The following is a 22,145-nucleotide window of genomic DNA, read 5'->3' as shown; positions in this document are numbered from 1 at the left end:
ATTGAATTTTGAAGCCTTGTTGGTTTCATTGAGACTTTGCCCACTTCACCCAGCTGTAAATTTCTATTTGATAGGGAAGGCTTTGGGAATGGTATGGCGCTTTATTGAAATTCAGTCACTTGAAAAATAGTGTGGCTGTTCTGGGATACTCACTATAGTCTTGAAATAGAGGATTCTATATTTGCTCCTTTACAGTAAAATTTTTCTCATCTTTCTCTGAATATCTAGAGAAGGTATAATTCTCACCTTCTCATTTCCTTTCATTTCCTTTCTTGCACTTCCTTTGCAGAATTTAACATGCCATGTGTTAAAATGAACATTTCTATAGCAAACATTTCAGTTGATTCTCACAACAACCCTGTGGGGAAGGTTTGGAGATGAAGAAACTAAGATTTTAAAAAATAGAATGAGTGACTAGTCCAATTTCAGATGCCACTGATTAAGTGGTACAGGAGATGTTTCTGATTAGCCAGCAAACCCACCTCCCTTTTTCCCCGTTGTGCCACACATTGTTGCCTCCTTAATCCTTGCTTATAATAGAATTTGCTCCAATCCATTTTTTTAAACACATTTTTTTCTCTGAACATTAAATCTGTAAAATGCCTTATTTTTTATTTTGTCACTTTGGAATAATTTCACCTGCAAAAATATTGTTTGCTATAATCTTTATCCAGACCTTATATAACCATAGTACAAGTAACTTTGTCTTTCTGATTTGCACTTGGATTAGTACCTGTGGTTGATCTTTGTAAAATGGGTCACCTGTGCTATTTTATATGAAAGGACGAATGAGACAAGTACTTTCCGTATACCTATTTTACACCTTTGCTAATGAGCTAAATACTTAATTTTGATGGCTGAGGAAAATATTATTTAAAATGATGGTGGTTCTTAATAAACCATTTCTCCAAATTTCTACATGCCTCCTAATAAAATGAATTTTATATGATAAACTTTGCATTTAAGAATTCCTTTGTACATTGTAGTTTTCTCAGATAACTTGTTTTTCACTACTAATTGTTATAATCGAATAAGGCTTTAGAATATAAATGATAGTAATCGAATGGCAGTAAAGAAGTGCTTTATCTGTGTTGTATGCTAACTGTACTTTGAGGACCACTGTGGTCAGAAAATGCTGTCTTTTAAACTTCTCAGTATCTCTGTTTATAACAGTACTTCTAGAAATAATGTTCTTTATAATTACAATTTTGAAAATGTTTTGTGCAAAACAACTGAATTGTGAGACGAGTTGTAGGATCTGTATTCTCTGCCAGCCTATTTAGAGAAGGATTATTTTCCGTAAGATCTCTGAACATGATAGTAGCCGATGAACCCAATCCATGATAGGCCTACATATAAGCAAGGCAGTTATGCATAGCCTCTGCGTGGTCCAGATTATTAAATGGTTTGAAGCTAAGCTTTCACCTTTTGTTCTGTTTAAAATGTCCAAGTCCTTGAAATACATTTCTTTCAGAATAAGAATTTCTCTTAGGTTATTGTTTCCTTTGTTTCTTTTTATTGGTATTGAGAAAAACTTTCTCTGCTTCCTTGTCCTTCTTAGGAAATGTTTATAGTAACTGGGAAAAATGAGACTTGTTGATTTAGAAAACCTAATCTATGTTCAGTTGTTGGGAAATCATTGACATTTAGAATGTGTGTTTACATGAAGATGCTATTGTGTTATAAAGCAAGTGAGAAATTCCAGATTTTCAGATTTTATTACCCTTTATAACTTTTTAACATTTGAAAATAAAAATTAAATGAAAAAGCCAGTCCTTTTCTTTTTCTAATATATTTTATTGATTTTATTTATTTATTATTATTTTTTTTTACGGAGAAGAGAGAGGGATAGAGAGTTAGAACATTGATGAGAGAGAAACATCTATCAGCTGCCCCTGCACACCCCCTTCTGGGGATGTGCCTGCAACCTAGGTACATGCCCTTGACCGGAATTGAACCTGGGACCCTTCAGTCCTCAGGCCGGCACTCTATCCACTGAGCCAAACCGGTTAGAGCCAGACCTTTTCTTTTTGTTGTTTAGAACTTAGAGGCAGATTTGGTAATAAAATACCTATAGGAAGAGATGATAAAAATGTGCACCATTATTTCCTCTTGAAATCACTTTTTATATTAAAATTTGAAAGCTTGCTATGGAAGAACATTTTTTTGTTGTTGTTATTTTTCATTTCCCCCAGATTACATTTTGGTAACATATTTTGAATATAGTCTGTTTTGGCTTTTGTGATTTTTACCAGTTTTGATTTTTCCATTTCTTTTGGACGAGAGCCTTGTTAAACCAGCATGGAGAGGTACATCTGTAGGGACCAACCTGGCTCCAGGGCTGTTTGCTGAGGTCCTTTCTGTGTGGAAAGAATGGCTATTACCAGGGAAGGTTTTCCTTTTGTTTTACTTGCTATCCAGATGCTGCTCAGACTCTCGCTATCGCACAGGATCAAAATCTGGATATTCCAAGTCAAGACCACCTGAAGGTAAAATCACCACATGGTGACTTCTTTTGTTGTACAGAGTGGCCCCTTCTCTGTACCTATGGATCTTGGACTCCCAAGGCCTCTTGATGAATGTGGTAAGAATTTCATAAGAAAGGTTCTTGGGAGTTCACAGACCAGGGACAGAGTGAACATTCTCTGTTCTGTCCATAACAGAGTTCCAGTCTCTGAATTTTTCTTTGGGATGTAGCACTTCTGATCTTCAGTTCTTCCAGTTGCATCCTCTTTGTGTGTGCGCTTGTGTGTGTGTGACAATGTATAATCATAGGTGTTGGAGGCAACTGCTTTTATTAGATTTTAACAGGCTTGTTGCAATTCAATTCATGTCAGGCCAATTCTTAAAGCTTCCCCAAACCTGGGAAAACCTTATGTTCATCTTGGTATACGGTGAGGATTTCACATGTTTTCTGAATTATGCCTAAGTGTGTAATAGGCTAAAGGGTTTATATTGATAGCTTATTTTTAACAGTACATTTTGGTTGTTTGTGCAGAGATTTTTTCTCCCCCCAGGTTTGCGATTCTCTTAGCTCTGCTCACAAAGGGTTGAGATGTTGCCTCTGTTTGATGACTGGGGTGAATGCGAGCTCTCTCTCTGTGTGTAACCCATTGTGTGGCACACTAACTGGTGAGCCAGAAAGGAACTGCTGCATCCCTGGTCTCAGTCACTTCCACTGCACTGATAGGCGCCTTTCCCTTCTTTCCAGCAAAGCGCAGAGGAAAGTCCCGGTTCCAGGAAAAGTACCGAAGAAGGCAATATGCCCACACTGCCTACCTCACAGGATAAGTGCACACCTTCCAGGGAAGGTGGGTTTTGCATTGAAGCTATGTGGACTTTTCTGTTGATAACTTCTAGGAATGACATCTATCCAAATTAAGCTCTAGCTATAATTAATACGGTTATATAGAAAAATAAAAAATATAATGCTGTCTCTTCCAGGTGAAGTAGGAGGTGCATATGTCATACTTCTTCCTCATTCTTTTCTGAAAATCTTTTTTTTTAAAAATCCTGTCACTGCTGTTAACTTTGAAGATGATGGCAGTGCTCTTTTAGCAACCCAGGTCACTGGAGTGGAGCAGACCCTTTAGCTGGTAAGCTAAGAGAAGATGGATACCCACTTACCAGTTTGCCACCTGGTCACTTAGCTGCCTTGGTCTTTTAAATATTGGTGCCCCTGTACATATTTGATTTGGTTAGAATTTTTATTTTGATTTGTTTGCTTGATGCAAATTTTCATAGATTTTTTGAAGTTTACAAAAATGATAAAATATATAATACTATCTCAGAGCAAAGAATGAGACATAGAAGCCTGGTAATTCCTTTGCCCTTAGGTGGTAGTAATCAGATCTTTGCCATACATGCAGATGTGGTATGGTTAAGTTAAATTAGTGATATATTTATTGGAAGTTTTCTCAAGCCCTATTTATGAAATATCCCCTAAATTATTTTCTGCAAAAATGTATAAAATAGAAAATTCCTCAAAGGCACTTTGTCATGATGGTTTCTAGTCTAGGCTCACATTTGGAGCAGTGGCAGGAATGTTAGACTGTTGAAATTGTTTTAAATGTTTACATTAAAACTGAATCAATTTCTGTATTTGTTTTCCTCAAATTTCATTTGAGTGTAAATGGAATATTGAGCTACCTAATTACCTTGGAGCTTATTCCAGTCTGTGGCATTAATGTAGGATTTTGTTTCTTTAAATGCAAGTCTTGGCTTATTTTCTACTTAGAAGGTTGTTTAAAACATAAGAACAGCCAATTCAAGAGACTATATGTAGTTTGTGATGTAAGTTTTGAGAATAAATAGCTTAGTATTTTTAGGGAGAGGTATAGGTAGAGAGGACAAAATTTTTATATGTGGAAAGAATGGCCTATTTTCATTCCCTGCATAAGAAGTTACAGAGCTTGACTAGGTGAAGATAATTAATATTCGTCTTAGGAGTTTGGTTTCTGGTAACTTCAGCAAGGAGTAAGTAAAAAGATAGTTGAAGTTTCCCTGAGACAGATATACCTTTTGATAGACAGGATCAACATACTCTATAAGTAGATAGGATAAATTTATTCTAGCAAGGACCCATTATTGCAGAAATCTTTTAAACCATATGTATGTACCTCAGCACATTTAAACACCTGTGGTTGCCACTGGTATGTCTAGTCCATTGGAAGAAGAGAGAGGAAGAAAGTAGGAAACAAGTAAAGCACAAAAAAAGATTGCTTGACTGCAAAGAATTTCAAGTGCTAACAACAAACTATGTTAGTAACTGCCTTGAGTGTCATTTAGATGTAGGACACGGGATCTTTTACTTGAAATATGTGGGGCCTTAATGTATTTTGGATTTGCAGTATTTGTAAATTTTAGATATCTTAACTCTGAAATAGCTAATGAAGTCTAAACAGGAGAGTAGATGTGAGCTTGGCAACTGAGCAGGTATTTGGTTTCTGATTCTTTTTTACTGGGAGCAGGAGTGACTTTTTACTTATAAAGAGATTGTAATTATTGTAAAGAGTCTTGCTTCTTAAGGCTTGTATACATAGTTCTGCTTTTCATTTGACTTCTGTAGATGAGACCTCTAGGCTGGACCTCGGGCTGGAGGAGTGGGATGTAGCTGGCTTGCCATGGTGGTTTTTAGGAAATTTGGGAAACAGTTACACACCTAGAAGTAATGGCTCAACTGATTTACAGACAAATCAGGTAAATTTCATGTTTGAAGAGAAACTTCTATTTTTCTTTTGGAAAGAGTAGCGTTTGGTTGATTTCTTTCTCTGTCATATGTCACATTCACGTTATCCAAAACCTAGCCAACCACTTACTACTTCCACTGCCATGCCATAATTTAAGCCACTGTCATTCTGCTCCTTTATCTTACATTCTCCATTGCACTTCTCACTTTGTCAAATGATTATTTTATTGTGTTTGTGTGTATTGACTGTTTATCCCCACTGAAATGTAAGACCAGGGCTTTAATAATATTAACCACTCTCTTCTATTGCCTAAGCTGACAAATCATAGTCGTTCAGTGAGTATTTCTTCAGTAAATGAATGCAAAAATAATGGCAAAATAATAAGTTGTTTCATAGGAATATTATAGAAAAGCATGTCATAAATGACCATAGTTGAATGCAGAAAGTTATATTTAAAGTTGTTTAAGAAAGTGGAGAGAAGGTTTGAGTTACTGTCAGTATTTCTCATTTTTTGTTCAGTAAACATTGACTATTAAAGGAGGGCTATCTTACAATTAATAGGATGTTTTCTAGGCTCTCACAGTGCCACTTGAGCGAAGGAGTGCAGAGAATGGATTCTATTTACTTGAGCAGCTATGAGTCTTTAGCTTTTAGGCTCTTCAGTACTGTTTCTCAGATTTTGTATGTGATCTACTGTTAAAATACAAAATTCTGACTGTCCTGAGCTTTAATAAGCATACTCTCAAAATAAAAAAAATAAAAAAATTCCTTACCAGGCATCTGGACATCCATTAGCTTTTACATAGTAGGTATTTGTTGAATGAATAGATGTCCATTGGAGAAAGACTGGGTGTTTGGAGATATATGAGGACATTGAGTTTTGGGTTAATTTATGTTGGTTCAATGTCTCTGATAAGCCTCTGACTACTGTTTGTTTTTTCTGTTAGGATATAGGTACTGTCATTGCTTCAGATACGACAGATGACGTGTGGTTTTTGAATGAGTCAGTATCAGAGCAGTTTGGTGCTGGAATAAAAGTTGAAGCTGCTGATATTGAACAAACAAGTGAGGAAGTAGGAAAAGTAAGCTACAAAATGATATGTTGAAATATTTCACATTGGTTGTATTATATTTATGTGTGTGTAGTATAATCTATTCATATCTGGTGACATGACCTATACTATCGCTTTTTACAACAAATGACTCCATAATCACCCCACCCCCTTTCTTTCTTAGTATTTTTCTATGTCTAATTTTAGGATTCACATTCAGTTAACCAACACTACCTTAACACATTAAGCGCCAGCCTGTTTTGTCTTCTGGATGGAAAGATAGTGTCAGTCACTGGTGACTGACTGGGTGCTTAATGTGTTAAAAATAGACTAGGACTCCATGGGTAAAGCTCCTCCTCTGTTAGAAGCAATATTCTATCCTTTTCCTGCTTGCCTAGTTTCTCATTGTATAGTTTTCTTCTTCTGGAGACTTTTGTTGCTAACAATGCAAAGTTCTAAATGGCCACAACAGCCTGTAGAGAGAGAAAAAAATCCGTATTTCTTGGACATGTCAATAGATTCCATAATCATTTTATACCCAAAAGGAAATAGATGAGTTTTTTTATTATAGATTTTAAATAGGGGGAAAAAGGGAGCTAGAATTCTGAGTACATAGTGGGAATACATCAAGGTGAAGAGTCATACAAACATGTGTTCAAGTGTCAAAATAAATTGGGAAGCAGGTCCCAGTGCCTGACATAGTCAAGAATCTCAGTAAATATCCACCGACTAAATAGAGCAGAAAACAGAACTATAGTGGGTCATTCTTTTAATTGAAGACATTTTCATAGTAATTTGGGTTCCTGAAAGGGATGTCCTGTGTGTGTGGTGGGCAGATAAGACGGTTGGGTTCTCGTAGTCTAGTTATATGGGTAGAATTAGAAGGGAATGCAGGTGGCTAGAATGAAGACAAAGCTGACATTTGGAAACTTCTATAGAGAGCTGGGACTTAAAATACTTAAACTACTGTGACAAAGTTGCTATACAGAGGGTCATAATTGTATATAATTGGTTTTGTTCCACATACTGTATCATAAAACTAAGGTTTTCATTTTTAGAAATTTAAATTCTAAATTATAAAATTTAGAAGACACTTTCCACATTTCTTGTTGTTTCCTGGTCTGTAGGCATGTTTTTATAGGACAGCCAGAGTATTACATAACTAGTTGTACTTTTGAATATGACGAATAACATTTTAAAATACTTTGTTTTCATTTTTCACATCTAAATTTCTTATTTTATACACTGCTTTTACAATGTCTACCTAGATTCCCAAGATAAATTTCTACATTTAATAATTTGTGACTTTTCTACTCTAATACTTCGTTGTTTAAGATTTATTTATTTATTTATTTTTTTTTGGGGGGGGGGGAGGGAAGAAGGGAGGGAGGGAGAGGGAGAAATGATTGATTGACTTGATAGTTTGATTAGCTGCCTCCTGCATGCCTCCTGCCGGGGATGGAATCCACAGCCCCAGCCTGTGCCTTGACTTGGAGTCAGATCAGCAACCTTTCAGTGCACAGGATGATGCCCAAGTAGCTGAGGCATCCCAGGGAGGGTTTTTTTTGTTTTTGTTTTTTTTGTTTTTGTCATAATTTAGGGCACCCTCTCTCTTCTGGGTGCTAGGTGTGTACAGAATCATTTTTGGACTCATATGTAAGCTATCTCCTTTTAAAGTGTTAATGATGGCCAAGACCGGTTTGGCTCAATGGATAGAGCGTCTGCTTGGGGACTGAAGGGTCCCGGGTTCGATTCCGGTCAAGGGCATGTGCCTTGGTTGCGGGCATATCCCCGGTAGGGGGTGTGCAAGAGGCAGCTGATCGATGACTCTCTCTCATTGATGTTTCTGGCCCTCTATCTCTCTCCCTTCCTCTCTGTAAAAAATCAATAAAATATATTAAAAAAAAAAAAAGTGTTAATGATGGAGGCAGGATATGAGCTTTAAATTGAAGCCCTTTCTCTCTTGTTCTTGGGTAATAAACTATGTGAAATAGGTAATCCCTACTAATGAGATATCTTTGCTGTCACAGGTGCCTGAAGTGGGAAAAAGTGATGACCTTGAGGACTCTAAGTCCATATGTGATGACACTGATGTAGAGGTTGCCTCAGAGGTACGCTTCTCTAGACTGAGATGGTAATGTTCCAACAGTTCACTGTGAAGAATGCTATTCCCCCCAACCCCACTTTTGTTTACTTTTCCTGGGTGTTAAGAGATGTTGGCTTCTTTACATTTGTTAAAGGTTTTTATTAGAATTTGAGAAGAGATGAGTAGAAAGCATTGACTTTAATGCCTCTTTGTGCCTTTCTCCTGCTATAAAAACTGTTTGGACACGGTGCAGTGGGTACAGTTATTCAGAATAGTACTGCACTGCTTTTCCCACCAGCACCTCTGCAGTGCCAAAGATAGACTTATAAGCTATCTAAAATTTTTTGTTGGTATAAAAATTATATTTTAATGTTTTCTTAAAAGAAATGGAAAGGCTGTTTCCACCCAGGTTTATATTAATTGAGGGCTAATTTATTTTTAAGCTTTTAGTTAATAGTTATGGATTTGTCACCAATTGACAACTAATGTTTAGACTCAAATGTGTTCATTACTTTTCTATTTTCATTCTAGGTCCCCATTTTCCATTTAGTGTTCCTCTCAGCTAACTCACTAGAAAAAAAAGGGGGAGTAAGAGGAGGATAAGGAGGTTGATTTTATTTTTTGCTGCTTGGGGATAGGAAAAATTTTAGGTTGTCTCTGGTGTTGATTCCTCCCCCACCCCACCACTATTGACCATTATAGTAATTCATTGCAAATTATCTGTGCATAGCTAGGTAATAAAATGGAATATATTGATCCATTAAGTGTTCTTGACCGTAAGACAGGTAGCTGGGTTTTAAGTGTTTCTATCTTCATCAGACTTCTATGGCTATTTGGACCAAGGAAACCTATTAAGCAAATAGACCGTATTTTATCAAATCAAAGATGACATTGACTTTAACAAACCCTATTATTTTATGTACTACTAGAAAAGAAAAGTCGATGCCAATTAGACTATGACACACCATCATTTATGAATGCCATGTCTTTATGAAGGTCCTTTGAGTATTTGTGAGAGCTGAGGATCTTCAGCTGGCATGAGAATGTTTTGAGACTCTCTAGGGAACATCCCAGTTTAACAAATGGTTGTGTCTCTGCTTTTTGGTCTAGAGGCAATTGAGTTATAACTTCTAAACTTGAAGTGCTTGATTGATCTTCATTCTGAAAACAGTCAAGTCAGTCAAAGCATTGATCCTGTGAAAGCCAGGCTATGATCACATTAAATACTCTGGATTTGTTCCAGGTAGCTACCTTTGAATTAAGCAAGCCATATAAAATTTTTTGAGCTCTAGTAACTCTTAATTTTAATATGGAGAACTAGGAAAAACTTACTTGGCATTCAAGGATAAGAACATTATTTTTTTTAGAACATTCATTTTTTGAGGGTGTGATTTAGGCATACAATTAGCTACCTAAGATCCTAAGAGCAGTGAGAAAACATGAATAAATAAGTTAGTAATTTCTAAATCTCATAATTGTAGCTCTTTTGTTAGATTTTATAACATTTCTTAGTAGAAAAGAATGACAGTAGTATCTCTTCATTCTTTAGTCTCAACGTGTTAGTTGTAAAAAGAAAGCAGAAAAGCAAACAATGTAAATTCCATTTACATTAGAAAGCCAAAATAATTAATGTAACTTTTAAAGAAGATTGCTATATTAAATTTTGGCTTGAATTGGCAGTTGTGTCACTATCCAAGTGGGTATAGTGCATTTTAATTCTAGACTAGACTTGTGGTGTGGACTGTCTGGGCTCTCGGTAGCTTAGGGAGATGATGAGAGTTTGGTCCACCTTCCCTTTTTCTCAGCGTCATGTTCCCCACTGAGTACTAATTGGCTGCACTTCCCTTTGTAGGATGAGTGGCAGTGTACTGAGTGCAAGAAATTTAACTCTCCAAGCAAGAGGTACTGTTTTCGGTGCTGGGCCCTGAGGAAGGATTGGTATTCAGATTGTCCTAAGTTAACCCATTCTCTCTCCACGTCTGATATCACTGCCATACCGGAAGAGAAGGAAAATGAAGGAATTGATATCCCTGATTGCCGCAGAACCATATCAGCTCCAGTTGTTATACCTAAAGATACATGTAAAAAAGAAGAAAACCCCAAACTCTTTGATCCTTGCAACTCTGTGGAGTTCTTGGATTTGGCACACAGTTCTGAAAGCCAAGAGACTGTGTCAAGCATGGGAGAACAATCGGCTGACCTTTTCCAGCAGAGAGCAGAGACGGGCAGCACGGAGGATTGCCGGAATCTTCTGAAGCCATGTAGTGTATGTGAGAAAAGACCGCGCGACGGGAACATTATTCATGGAAGGACGAGCCATCTTGTCACTTGTTTTCAGTGTGCCAGGAGACTAAAGAAGACCGGGGCTTTATGCCCTGCGTGCAAGAAAGAGATTCATTTGGTTATTAGGGTTTTTATAGCGTAGCTGTGAATCTGAACTTAAAAAATACTAACAGAAATATAGCAAAGCTAACAATGGGAAAAAAGAATATAATTAGTCAAGTTATATGGTGCTGTATATAGGTCAAGTATTCAAAACGTAGGTCTTAAGCATCTTCATCCAGTCTGATCCATTGTTTGTTTATTCATGTAAACGTCGTGTTTCAGACCACTTTTGTTTGTAAATGTATGAAAATTGAGAATGAGTTCTTTTATCCTCCCTTCAGAGCTGAGGATCTGGGCCCTGGTTAGTGTGGCTCAGTTGATTGGGTGCCATCCTGTGCACCAAAGGATCATGGGTTCAATTCCTGATCAGGGCACATACCCAGGTGGCGAGTTCAATTGTTTCTCTCCCCCATCCTTTCTCTATAATCAATAATTTAAAAAAAAAAAACAAGTCCTCACCCAGCCGGTGTTGCTCAGTGGTTGAGCATCAACCCATGTACCAGGAGGTCACAAATCGATTCCTGATAGGACACATGCGTGGGTTGTGGGCTCAATCCTTCTCATTATTGATATTTCTTTTTCTCCCTCTCCCTTCTCTCTGAAATTGATTAAAAAATTAAAAAAAAATTTAAAAAATTTCTTGGGTGAGGATAAAAAAAATTAGGATCCAACTATCAGTAAAAACAAAAATATGTTCATTTACTAAATTACTTGAAGATTAACATTTCTTTAGTTAATTTTATTTTCTTTTATTTTCTGTTTGGAATGTTCAGTTTTCAATTACAGTTGACATTCAATATTAGCTTCAGGTGTATGGCATAGTGGTTACATAAATAATTTACGAAGTGATCCATCCTCCTGTAAGTCTAGTACCCTCACCTGACGTCATGTATACGTAATACAATATTATTGACTCTGTTCCTTATGCTGTTAAGGAATGTTCTTAGGCCTCTAAACCCAGGTGGCTATTAGAAATATAGCAAAGCTAACAATGGGAAAAAAGAATATAATTAGTCAAGTTATATAGTGCTGTATCACTATATGTTGGCAATCAGGCTGCATGGTTCAGAGAAGCCAAAAGAAAAGTTTTAGAAAACAAATTTCTTCCATGTGTGCTGAGAATAATGCTAACATTTTTTTGCTAACAGACTCCTGAAGTAATTTTGAAAGTATATGAATCTTTTGCACATTTTGAAAATTGAGGTACAGTTAGCAAACAATGTGCTCCCTTCTGTAGATATGTAAGTGCCCAAACCAAGCTCTAGAAGAACACTGTCACCTTACAATCTCCCTGTGCCCCTCTCCAGGCAGTCCTACCATTTCACGGCTCTCACCCTACTTAGTCTTCCTTTTTTTGGCACATGTTTAATCTGACATCTGAATTTTAAGAATAAATTTTTGCCCTAGCTGATTAGGCTCTGGATAGAGAATCGGCCTCGGACTGAAAGGTTCCGGGTTCGATTCTAGTCAAGGGCCACATGCCTGGGTTGTGGGCTCAATCTCCACAAGGGTTAACCTTGCAGGAGGCAGCCAGTCAATGATTGATTCATCATTGATAACTTCAATCTCTTCCTCCTCCTCTGAAATCTAAAGTATATTTAAAAAATGATTAATTACATTCAGAGGATATACTATCCAGTACGTTGTGTATGTGCTTTAAAGATATTTTTATCAAAGACTTGGAGCTGCAGATTGAGCTGATGGAATTTGTAGAAAATGTTCTGTCATGTAAATGGGCAAAGCCTGTTCTCAAAGTTAATGAGCCAAATCAGACTTAACTTTCAGTCAAAAATGTTGACCTTTTTAATTAAATGTATTAACCTACACTTCTGGCACAACCATCTCAATTACAGTTCCGAGATAGAAAGATAAGGTTAGAATTCTTAATAGCTCTCTTTACTGCACTCAGTCCTCCTCTGAGAGTTCTGAGTTTTTTGGTATGTGTTTTGTCCTTGTGTATGAGGCAGTGCCCCATAGGAAAATCCTAGTTGTGTGAGAGGGAGGCAGTCTTGAAAATAGGGAGTGGTGATTGTGCAAAGGAAAGTATTAAAGAGAAGTGTTAGATCTGAAAAGTCTTATCTGAGCATATAAATCTTTGGGTTATACATATGGTAATTAAAAATCTTTAACTTGATTTCCTTATAGATAACAGAGCCGGAACTAGAATCCAAATCTAAACTAGCTTAAACCAACTTGCAGTAAATCTTTAAGCCATTACTGCTCCTCATTATTTATTAAATATTTAAATGGTGGTGCTTTGTTGAATTTGGAACGCCCAATAACGTTAAAGTACTACAGGATATGACTTGGCAGCCAAAATTGGACTTTACAGAGAATCGTGATTTCAACACTTTTTCCCAGAAGAGAAGGCCCAGGAAACGCCAAGCTTTCTTATATAATCAGATAAATTATTCCTCCCATGGGGAGGACAAGCAAAGGTGTCAGGGGAACCTAAAGCCTTTTCCCCAGAATTGTTCCTTCTGGGTGAATGCTGCTCAAAAGCCTGCCTCGGCGTTAGGGACAAGGGGTCGTCCTCCTCTCCCCCCAATAAGTGGAACCAATCCTCTGAGTTTAATATTTTGTTAGGCTATGGTAAATGTTCTAAAACTTGAGAGATAAATTATTTTCCTCCCTATTTCCCCCCCAATACTCCTCTCTGCATTTTAGTTTAACAGCCCTCAGTTCCGGTCGAGTGTTTTTGCAAGTGATAATTTAGGCAGGGAGGGTTGGGGATCCACACTAGTATCCTGTTATTCTCCTTATGTTAAGTTGTATTTTAGAAAACTTAAAAAAAGTTTAAAAAATATTATTTGTGTTTGTAGGTAGTCAGATGCTAATTTTGGTTCACCCTTGCACAGAATCCCCCAGTGAGACTCGGTTTTCCTCCCCTTCCCCTTTGTTCACCTGGGTTTGTCACTGTTCCCGTTAGTGCTGAGCACTTTGCGCCTTAGACGATCCTCGAGCTGAAAATGGAATATACCTGCCCTTGGGCTTACTGTGCCATTTATGGAGCCTCTTAAGTGACTGAAGGTGCTACAGAGAAGTGTATCTGCAGTATTTCTTGGTACCTTATCTGAAATCCAAGATGCTGCTTCTGCAAATGGATATGGTTTTTTTTTGTTTGTTTGTTTGTTTGTTTTTGTTTTAAGTCTTTATTAATTTGAGAGGGGGTGAGGAAGGAGAGGGGAGAGAGAGAAAGAGAAACATTAATATGAGAGAGAAACATCGATCAGTTGTTTCCCACATACACCCCGACTGGGGGTTGAACCCAGGATCCTTACCCTTTACCCAGGATCCTTACTCTTGGGAGTATATGCCACAAGAAGCAGAATTCCTTATTTCTTGAGGGTAGAATGAGCCAGGAACCTTAAAAGGGCCAAATAGTGCCATCAGCAATTCCTCACGTGCCGAAACTAGACCAGCTTCCTCTGTTTCCAATATGTTCTTTTTCAGTGCCACTGTGTTAAGATACATTTTACTGCCACTGCGAGCATTTGTAGGTGAAGTCTTTGCTGTTTACTACTGTGAGATAAATTCTGGACTTCCAAACACTACCATTTGTACTTAGAGGGGTCATATGCTTTGATTTGTTGGATACAGTGCCAGTTTACTCCCATTTTTGAGCATGCTGTCTTCATCTCTTCCCTTTCACTCAGATGTCTTCACTGGGATGTTAAATTATGTGGCTCCGTATAAGCCATGCTTGAGTTGAAATCCGGATTGAGAGGAAAGAGCCTGTTAAAGTAGGTGTCAGTGGAGTTTATGGTGTCTGTTGTATTGCAGCTTAGACTTGTGATTAATGAAATCAACCCACATTAGTAGCACATTTCTTGTTTTTGTTATTTAAATTAATATTTATGATCATGTTGTCCTGGACATGATAAATCCTTACAAAAGCCACGCAAATTTCTAGATTATAGTTAAAAATGTCTCCCATCCTTTCATATTAACTCATTATACTCGAACTGTACTTATATTTGATATGCTCCTGTACTTGATACTTAAGTCAGTCTTTATTAAAAGATCAGATCAAGCCTTTAACATAACATAACCATTTCTCCACAGTCTGTCTATGGAATAGCATGGGTTCCCAATCCAAACTTGAATAATGGGTTGGCGTCCAGCCACTCAAGCCTGCAACCCACCATGAACTCTGCTAATGTAAAACGGAATCACTGCCAACCATTTGAAATATGTAGTTGGGTTAATAATGTATATGTATTTAGATGTGTATAATGCTTTATGGGACATTATTTTGTTTGAAAGAATTTATTTTTAAAGACTGATCATTTGTAGCTTTTAAAATGCCAGTTCAATGCACTGTTGGCTCCTTTGAGAAGTCATTAATGAGAGTTGGTGACTGGTAGAGCTTGGGTTCTACAATGTTGTAGTGTTACCTCTTGGTTCTCTTTGGAAAGGAGGAGTCTTGTTAACCAGTTCTCTGGTTTTTATTATGCAGATTTATGTAAACAAAGTCTCTGTGGCTTTAGATACTGTGAATCTTGTTTCTGTTTAATCGGTATCAGCTTCAGTTGTTCAGACCCATGTTCTGAAGAATGGTTCTCCCATTCATGGGTGTCCATGCGTGTGCAAACAATGTCAAGATTGTTGATACTTCTGCTAAAAATGGGACTATATTAGAACTAGCTGTGATTAAAATCTGCAGGTCAAAAGGTAAGGGACCCTGCGTGCTCTTTCCTGTGCCCAGAGTGAAGCGTACACTGTTTGCAAATGTCCGGGATTTTGCACTGCCATAGGCGTGTGGAGGTTACGTTGCTGGAATTGCCCAGATTTGTGATTAGCGGAGTGTGGTTTCGCATAGGAGGAGAAATATTGAGGACCCTAACCTGAAAATGGGTGTCTGAGGTAGTTGTTTTCCAGATTGCTTTGATGTGTCAGTCCTCTGTCAGCTTAACTTGTTTGCCATTGCTACAGCCCACCAGATCTCTTTCCTTCTGTGGGAGGATGTCCCATGAGCATTTTAAGATCTTTTGATGGAATGAGCATGCAGTCCTAACTAATGTTATTGGTGAATGTAGCATTGTTAAAATATAATAAACCTGTACTTTGATTTACTGTACCTCTATCAAGAGCTTTTCGAATGGCTAAAAAGGTTACAGAGAGAGAGTTGTATTGCAGAAAAGCTAGTCAGTATTTCTTGGTAGCTTATCTGAAATTCCAGGTGCTACTTCTGCAGATGGTTTTCCTCATCCCGGAGCGGAGCACAGGGAGTAGAATTCCTCTCTCCTGGAGGCAGAGCGGGTCAGGGACCTAAAAAAGCCAAATAGCGCTATCAGCAATTCCTTCCTCAGAACAGTTGCTGGAATTTGGCAAATGCTTTATTGAAAATTGATATGATAGCACCAAGAGTTTGTCAGGGCATCTGATTTCTTGTTGTAGGCGTTTTTAGTTCTTTGTTGACTTAGTGGTTAGCGTGGTGTCAGAGAGTTCCCCTTCCTTCCTCCCTTACTACTTTCCCCTTGGAGCTCAAAGTTACTCTCTACTCCCGGGTATTGCTTTTACACCAAAGGCCTTCTGTGTGCCACGTCTTTGGCTAAGATTCTCCTTTCCCACTCAGTTCCCCGGATGTTTCTGTTGCAGTTAGTTGGTGGATTCTAGCAATAGGAAGGGAAGCTGTGACATCCGAGTTACTGGCGTTGCACAGTTTGTGACCGCAGTTCCCTTGGTGTGTGCCATGGGGGAACAGGGCAGCCCGCTCCCCCGTGTCTCAGCGCTGAGAAATTGAGGTCAGCCTTCCCTCTTCCAGGGGACTGTTGTATTTTCCTCCTCTAGATGGCATTGTTTTTTCATTTTCTCTTAAGAATCAAGCTGTCGCCTTTGGTTTTCCTTCCCCTCATAAAGTGGAGGATGTGTTCAAAGGGGAATGAAACGTTTCTGGCCCCTTGGCACTTGGCGAGGTAGGGGTCTTAGCAGCCTGCGAACGGGACTCCCCTGAGTCGTAGCCGGACACTGAAATACCCCTCAGAGAGGAGGAGTAAGATTATCCCCCACCGGGAGTCCCCTCTCGACCTTTCTACACCAGTTTTTCTCTGTACCTCATAGTTTGTTGGGATTAACCGTGGGGAGCAACGTAATCTAGTGTAACTGCCTTGAGTAAGATACTAGAAGTTGTTATGCCCTTGTAGACCAAGCTCTGTGTCCGCCTGGTCTTTGTAAGTCCACTGAGTTAATAGCCCTGTTCGCTTGTATTTGCACTATGTAATCCTTTTAATACCTGCTCTGTTGTGCTTTGTGTAATAAATACTTTTCATTTTGCCATTTTGTGCCGTCATTATTGGGGAAATAGGGAGTTTTGTTTGTATACGGCAAAAATCTCATTTTCTGTTTTGACATACCATCTTTGGTCTGGTTTGGGGACGAAGAGAAGAGCTTTTGCCATAGAAGTTATAGTCAAACAATTTTTGATATTTCCCCCCAGTTAGCTATAGTCATTATATTTCATTTTTAGGTTCCCCATTCTGAAGGAAACTTCAAACGTTTGCAGAGTATTTTTTAACTGAATTGTGGAGGTTTCCCTCCCTAGAGACCTTGAGAACTAGAGAATGTAGAGTGCCTGCGTGTCCGGAGTGGTGTGAGCAGGCCCCAGGCACACGTGTGTGCAGAACTCTTCGGAGCCCATGATTATAGCAGCTTGTTCACGTGCTTTCCTATACAAGAGGTTTCACGTGGTGAGGATGGGTTTGTCTCGAGTTTACAAAGAGGTGCCAGGTGAGTTGTGTCAAGTGCAAAGGAACTGAGGGTTTTCACAAAGTACTCAGTCACTTGCTTAGCATCTGCTAGGGACCATAGCCGTGGTCCTTAAACTTTCGGGATTATAGCCCTCTTTGAAAAGGGGATGAAATTTAAGAAATCTCATAAAACAACATTTTGTGTTCCCTTTCAGGAGCTACATAGAGGTTCTGCCTGGAGGGATTCCAGGAAGGTGAGTCCGCCCGCAGAGAGCCTGCTGGCCCAGTGCTTTCCAAGGCCTGTTCCCTCAGCACAGGCCATTGCGATGAGTGAGGTCTGGCCAGCTGTCCTGCGCTTACGGCCAGCACAGTGGTTGCAGGTTGGTGCCCGCTGCACGCTGTAGGAGGCCCCCTTTCCAGGCTGCAATGGGAATGGCACCACCTGAGCTCCTGGTGCTGCTGGTGAGCTCATTCCGTGCAGACCTGGTGCCTCTGGTGAAGCCGCAGCTGGGGAGGTGCTGGCGCCCGGAAAGCCCAGGATCATATTAATTTGAAGGTTGGGGGGCAGGATGGGTCGATGGTGCAGTTTAAGAGGCACAGCCTTAGTCGGTTTGCTCAGTGGATAGAGAATTGGCCCATGGACTGAAGAGTCCTGGGTTCAATTTCAGTCAAGGGCACATGCCTTAGTTGCAGGCTTGATCTCTGGCCCCCACTGGGATGTCTGGTGGAGGCAACCATCCATGTGTTGCTCTCATATCAATGTTTCTCTGTCTCTCCTCCCTTCCACACAAAAAAAAAGCCTGGCCAGCATGGCTCAGTGGTTGAGCATTGACCCAGGAACCAAGAGGTCACCGGTTCAATTCCTGGTCAGGGCACACGTCTGGGTTGCCGGTTGCAGACTCAATCCTCAGTAGGAGGTATGTAGGAGGCGACCAATCAATGTTTTCTCATCAGTGTTTCTATCCCTCTCCCTTTCTCTAAAAAATCAATAAAAATGTAAAAAAGATTAAGAGGCACACACCACATAGTAGTTAGCTAATGAAAGCCTATTGTGGATGAGGCAGGTGGGATTCTGACCTGATAGGCAATCAATGAAGCAGACAGTGCACGGCTGACGTGGAGGGTGAAGGTCCAGGTGCTCCAGCAGCAGACGAGGTGTCTGCTGAGAACAGGGAACGGCTCCTTACTCAGAGCTCCGTTCCTCCGGACAAGAAGATGCCAATTAGAAAACTGCCGTCTGTTCTGCCACTTCCTGACCACAACCGCGTAGTGTGCTTTCATCCTCTTGCCCTTCCCTTTATTGCACATGAAGTGGCTGATGTGTGCACCTTTTAAACTAAATGGCCAGCCGAAACCAGTTTAGCTCAGTGGATAGAGCATCAGCCTACGGACTGAAAGGTCCCAGGTTCGATTCCGGTCAAGGGCATGTACCTTGGTTGTGGGCACATCCCCCGTAGGGGATGTGCAAGAGGCAGCTGATTGATGATTCTCTCTCATCGATGTTTCTAACTCTCTCTCCCTCTCCCTTCCTCTCTGTAAAAACTCAATAAAATATATTAAAAAAATAAATGGCCAATTAAAAAATTTAGTTTTTAAACTAAATGGCCAATGGCATGTTTTGATCACCATGAAATGGAGATGGGATGGGGCAAAATACTGAAATAATTGTTCTATGAAAATATTCCTCCCCCTCCCCCCATCTAGTGACATGCTTGTTCAGCTCTTTATACCCCCTAAGTTGTTTTGCTAAAAAAAGGAGCAACAGCAGAAACCAGTTTGGCTCACTGGATAGAGCTTTGGCCTGTGGACTGAAGGGTCCCAGGTTCCATTCTGGTCAAGGGCATGTACCTTGGTTGCGAGCACATCCCCAGTAGGGGGTGTGCAGGAGGCAACTGATGGATGTTTCTCATCGATGTTTCTAACTCCCTCTCAATTCCTCTCTGTAAAAAATCAATAATAATAATAATAATAATAATAATAATATATTGTATATGGCAACATAAAAATCCTTGGACACCTGTTCAATTGGAGAATTTTAATGTTTGTTTTTTTTTTGTGTTGGTCCCACATTACCAGCCCCCACCCCCCTGCAAGAGCACTGGACAATGAGAGAATACAGGGGACCTGCATGATGTCGGCAGTGATTTAAGGCGAGCCCTCTCTAAGCCAAGTCTCCGTAACTCATCATTGTAGAACCAAGGACAGTTTTGTAACAAACTGTACAAAGCTGCTACATGTAGGGCAGTCTATCTTCAGGGATAAATTACCCTAAAAGAAATGGATCCTAGATAGTTTTCCCTTCAAGTCAAGCTTCTTGAGTAGATACATTGCTTGTTTAAAATGAAAACAGAAAGAAATATGTAGTCTATTCCTGTGTGAGGAGGCCCTGGGGGTGTGGTGGGGATGTGATACTGGAAATAGCAGGGGTAGCATTTTAAAAACGAAGAGCAGGAGGCGCATTAGAGACAAGGATGAGGCCAGCTTCCTTGTCACAGCTCTGCCCACATGTCTGACCTCTGTAAGGCACTTAACGATTCCAACTGCATAACAAGTTTCCACATTCTCCTCCGCTTGGGGCTGCGGATTTAGCATCTTTGTTGAAGGTAGTCCTCAGGCCAGAAAGGCGAGCTAAAACTAGTGACAGCAGACAAATTGCCTAGTAAGTATTTGCTAGAACTTGCATAAATCCAACCTCTAAAGGTGTAAAAAGAATTAGTGCTACTGGAAAGGTTTCAGGTCATTACAGGCCTGGGGATCCAGAGGAGTGTCTTGCTACATACATCCCCAACCTTGAAATTGTCTAAGTTTTCCTTTTGCTTTCTTGCCTCAAAATAACGGACAGTAATGAAATATACTAGGAGCTAGAGCTTGCTGGGTACTGGCAGGGAGTACGGAAGCTCCTCAGGTTGCCTATGGTCAGCAATGGAGCTAGGGCCAGAGACTTTCCACGTGGACTGAGGACGCAGCAGAGGAGGGGACCGGCTGCAGGAGAGAGGCTTGATGGGAGAAGGTAAGTTGGTGTCATGGAGGTAAGGACGAGGTTGGAGAAGTGACCAGAGGTGGGGCTGGCGGTGAAGGAGTGGCTTGCCAAGCTAATTAATTCGAACCTTCTCCTGAAGGCAGTGGAGAGCCACAGAAACCACGGAAGGATTTTAAGCAGGGGTGAGACGTGGCCTCCTTTGCATTTTGAAAGATCATTCTGGTTGTACTGAGAATAGACTGGAGTGCTGGCCAGGACTCTGAGGCTGTGCAGCTCTCTGAGCTGTAAATGATAGTCCTAAGGCCATGCCCATGGGCCTGGAAAGCATAGTAATAGATACCATTTACTGAATTCGTAGGTGCTGATCGAACACTTAGTAGGTGCTGACTTGCCATCTATTATTCCCTGAGGTATTGAAGGCTTAGAGAAATGAATAACTTGTCCAAGGTCACTAAGAAGCAATCAGTCCATGGTTCAAACCATTGTGTCTAAGTCAGAGATCCCAAAGAAGCGGGGTGTTGACCATGAAACAATCAGCAGAGCAGTGGTTCATTACTTGTGTGGGGTCCAGAGGCAGCTGCTCTGCTTCCTTTCTCCAAGGTAAGGAAGGGTATGCACATGTACCTGTACCATGTCATATGCAAACCCCAAAAGCCTCTCTACCCCTGAAACCCTCTGAGGACCCAGGTGAAGCTCCCTGGTACAGAGCCGCAGCTCTCAACCCTCAGCAAGCATCAGAATCCCTGCAGGGGCCCCATTTCCACCGGCCGCAGCCAGTAGGTCTGGGTGGGCCCGAGCATCGGCATTCCTGCTGGGTCCTCAGGTGACTCAGGCTGGTGTTGCTGGTGGAGGAGCCACACTCAGCACCACCTGTAGCCACACTGTGATGGGAAGCGTGGGGAGGGCGAGGAGCAGTAAGACATTGCTAGAGACAAGGTCTTGGGGTTAGGGCTGGGCAGTTTGGATCTGCTGGACTCTGAGGTGTCAGCTAGGCAAAGACTCACATGGTTCTGCCCCCCACAGAAAACCTTTCAGTGTGGAGAAAGGGAAGAGAGGAGTGAGCACCCATTCCAGGCAAAGCGTACAAAAAATACCGTTATGTTCAATTGTCCTTACAGATCTTCTTCAGCACCCTCACCTGACAAAGAGGGATGAGCATTGCTGGGCTTAGGGACCATCGTGCCTCTTCTCACACCGCGGCTCTTTCCCCTCCATCGGGAACCTTTTAAAGAATCACTAGCAAGCTGGCCAGTGTGGCTCAGTAGTTAAGCATCGACCCATGAACCAGGAGGTTAGGGTTCGATTCCTGGTCCGGGCACACGCCCAGGTTGCAGGCTTAATCCCCAGTGATGATTCTCTCTCATCATTGATGTTTCTCTCCCTCCCTCTCTTTTCCTCTCTGGGGAAGGAAAAAAATCACTAGCGGGAAGTAAGCCTGCATTTGAATCAAATTAAAAACATGGGACACTTCTGACCCACTCAATCTTAACTCAAACTCCAGCAAAGTACACTGCTCAAAACTGGGTAAAGCTGCTATCTGAGTATGGGACACATTTGGAGATAATTGAATCTCTTCCCCCTCCCCCTCCCCCTCCCCCTCCTCCCCCCCCCCTCCTCCTCCTCCTCCTCTTCCTCCTCCTCCTCCCTTTCCTTCCTCTCCCCCCCACACCCCCACCCCGCCTCCCTCCACCCCTTTCTCTCTCTAATGCTTGTAACCAGGACTTTTGGAATCTTGGCACTGAATTGCGGTTACTAGTTAGCTAC

At 40.5% G+C, this 22,145-nt stretch overlaps 1 protein-coding gene across 6 annotated transcripts in view; it reads left to right on the top strand.

Annotated features, from left to right (window-relative positions):
* Positions 1–16,991, top strand: part of MDM4 (MDM4 regulator of p53) — a 32,890-nt gene extending 15,899 nt beyond the window's left edge. For 2 of the 6 annotated variants that reach the window (XR_014793334.1, XM_084865889.1), the window contains 5 exons: positions 3,212–3,311; positions 5,069–5,199; positions 6,137–6,271; positions 8,272–8,352; positions 10,180–16,991. Coding sequence is in view for 3 of the 6 variants with exons in the window: in XM_084865889.1 (XP_084722015.1) it covers positions 3,212–3,311; positions 5,069–5,199; positions 6,137–6,271; positions 8,272–8,352; positions 10,180–10,752 (1,020 nt within the window). In the remaining 3 variants the exon portion in view is untranslated. Of the gene's footprint in view, positions 1–2,421; positions 2,490–3,211; positions 3,312–5,068; positions 5,200–6,136; positions 6,272–8,271; positions 8,353–10,179 lie in introns of all 6 variants that reach the window. The other 4 variants (XR_014793333.1, XM_084865890.1, XM_084865888.1 and 1 more) reach the window with 3 other exon arrangements.
* Positions 16,992–22,145: the final 5,154 nt, after the last annotated feature.

The sequence above is a fragment of the Pipistrellus hanaki genome (genome assembly GCF_964339955.1).
Source record: "Pipistrellus hanaki genome assembly, chromosome: 18".
NCBI classification, from domain to species: domain Eukaryota; kingdom Metazoa; phylum Chordata; class Mammalia; order Chiroptera; family Vespertilionidae; genus Pipistrellus; species Pipistrellus hanaki.
Note: the sequence above shows the minus strand (reverse complement) of the source record. Positions and strands in the feature narration are given on the sequence as shown.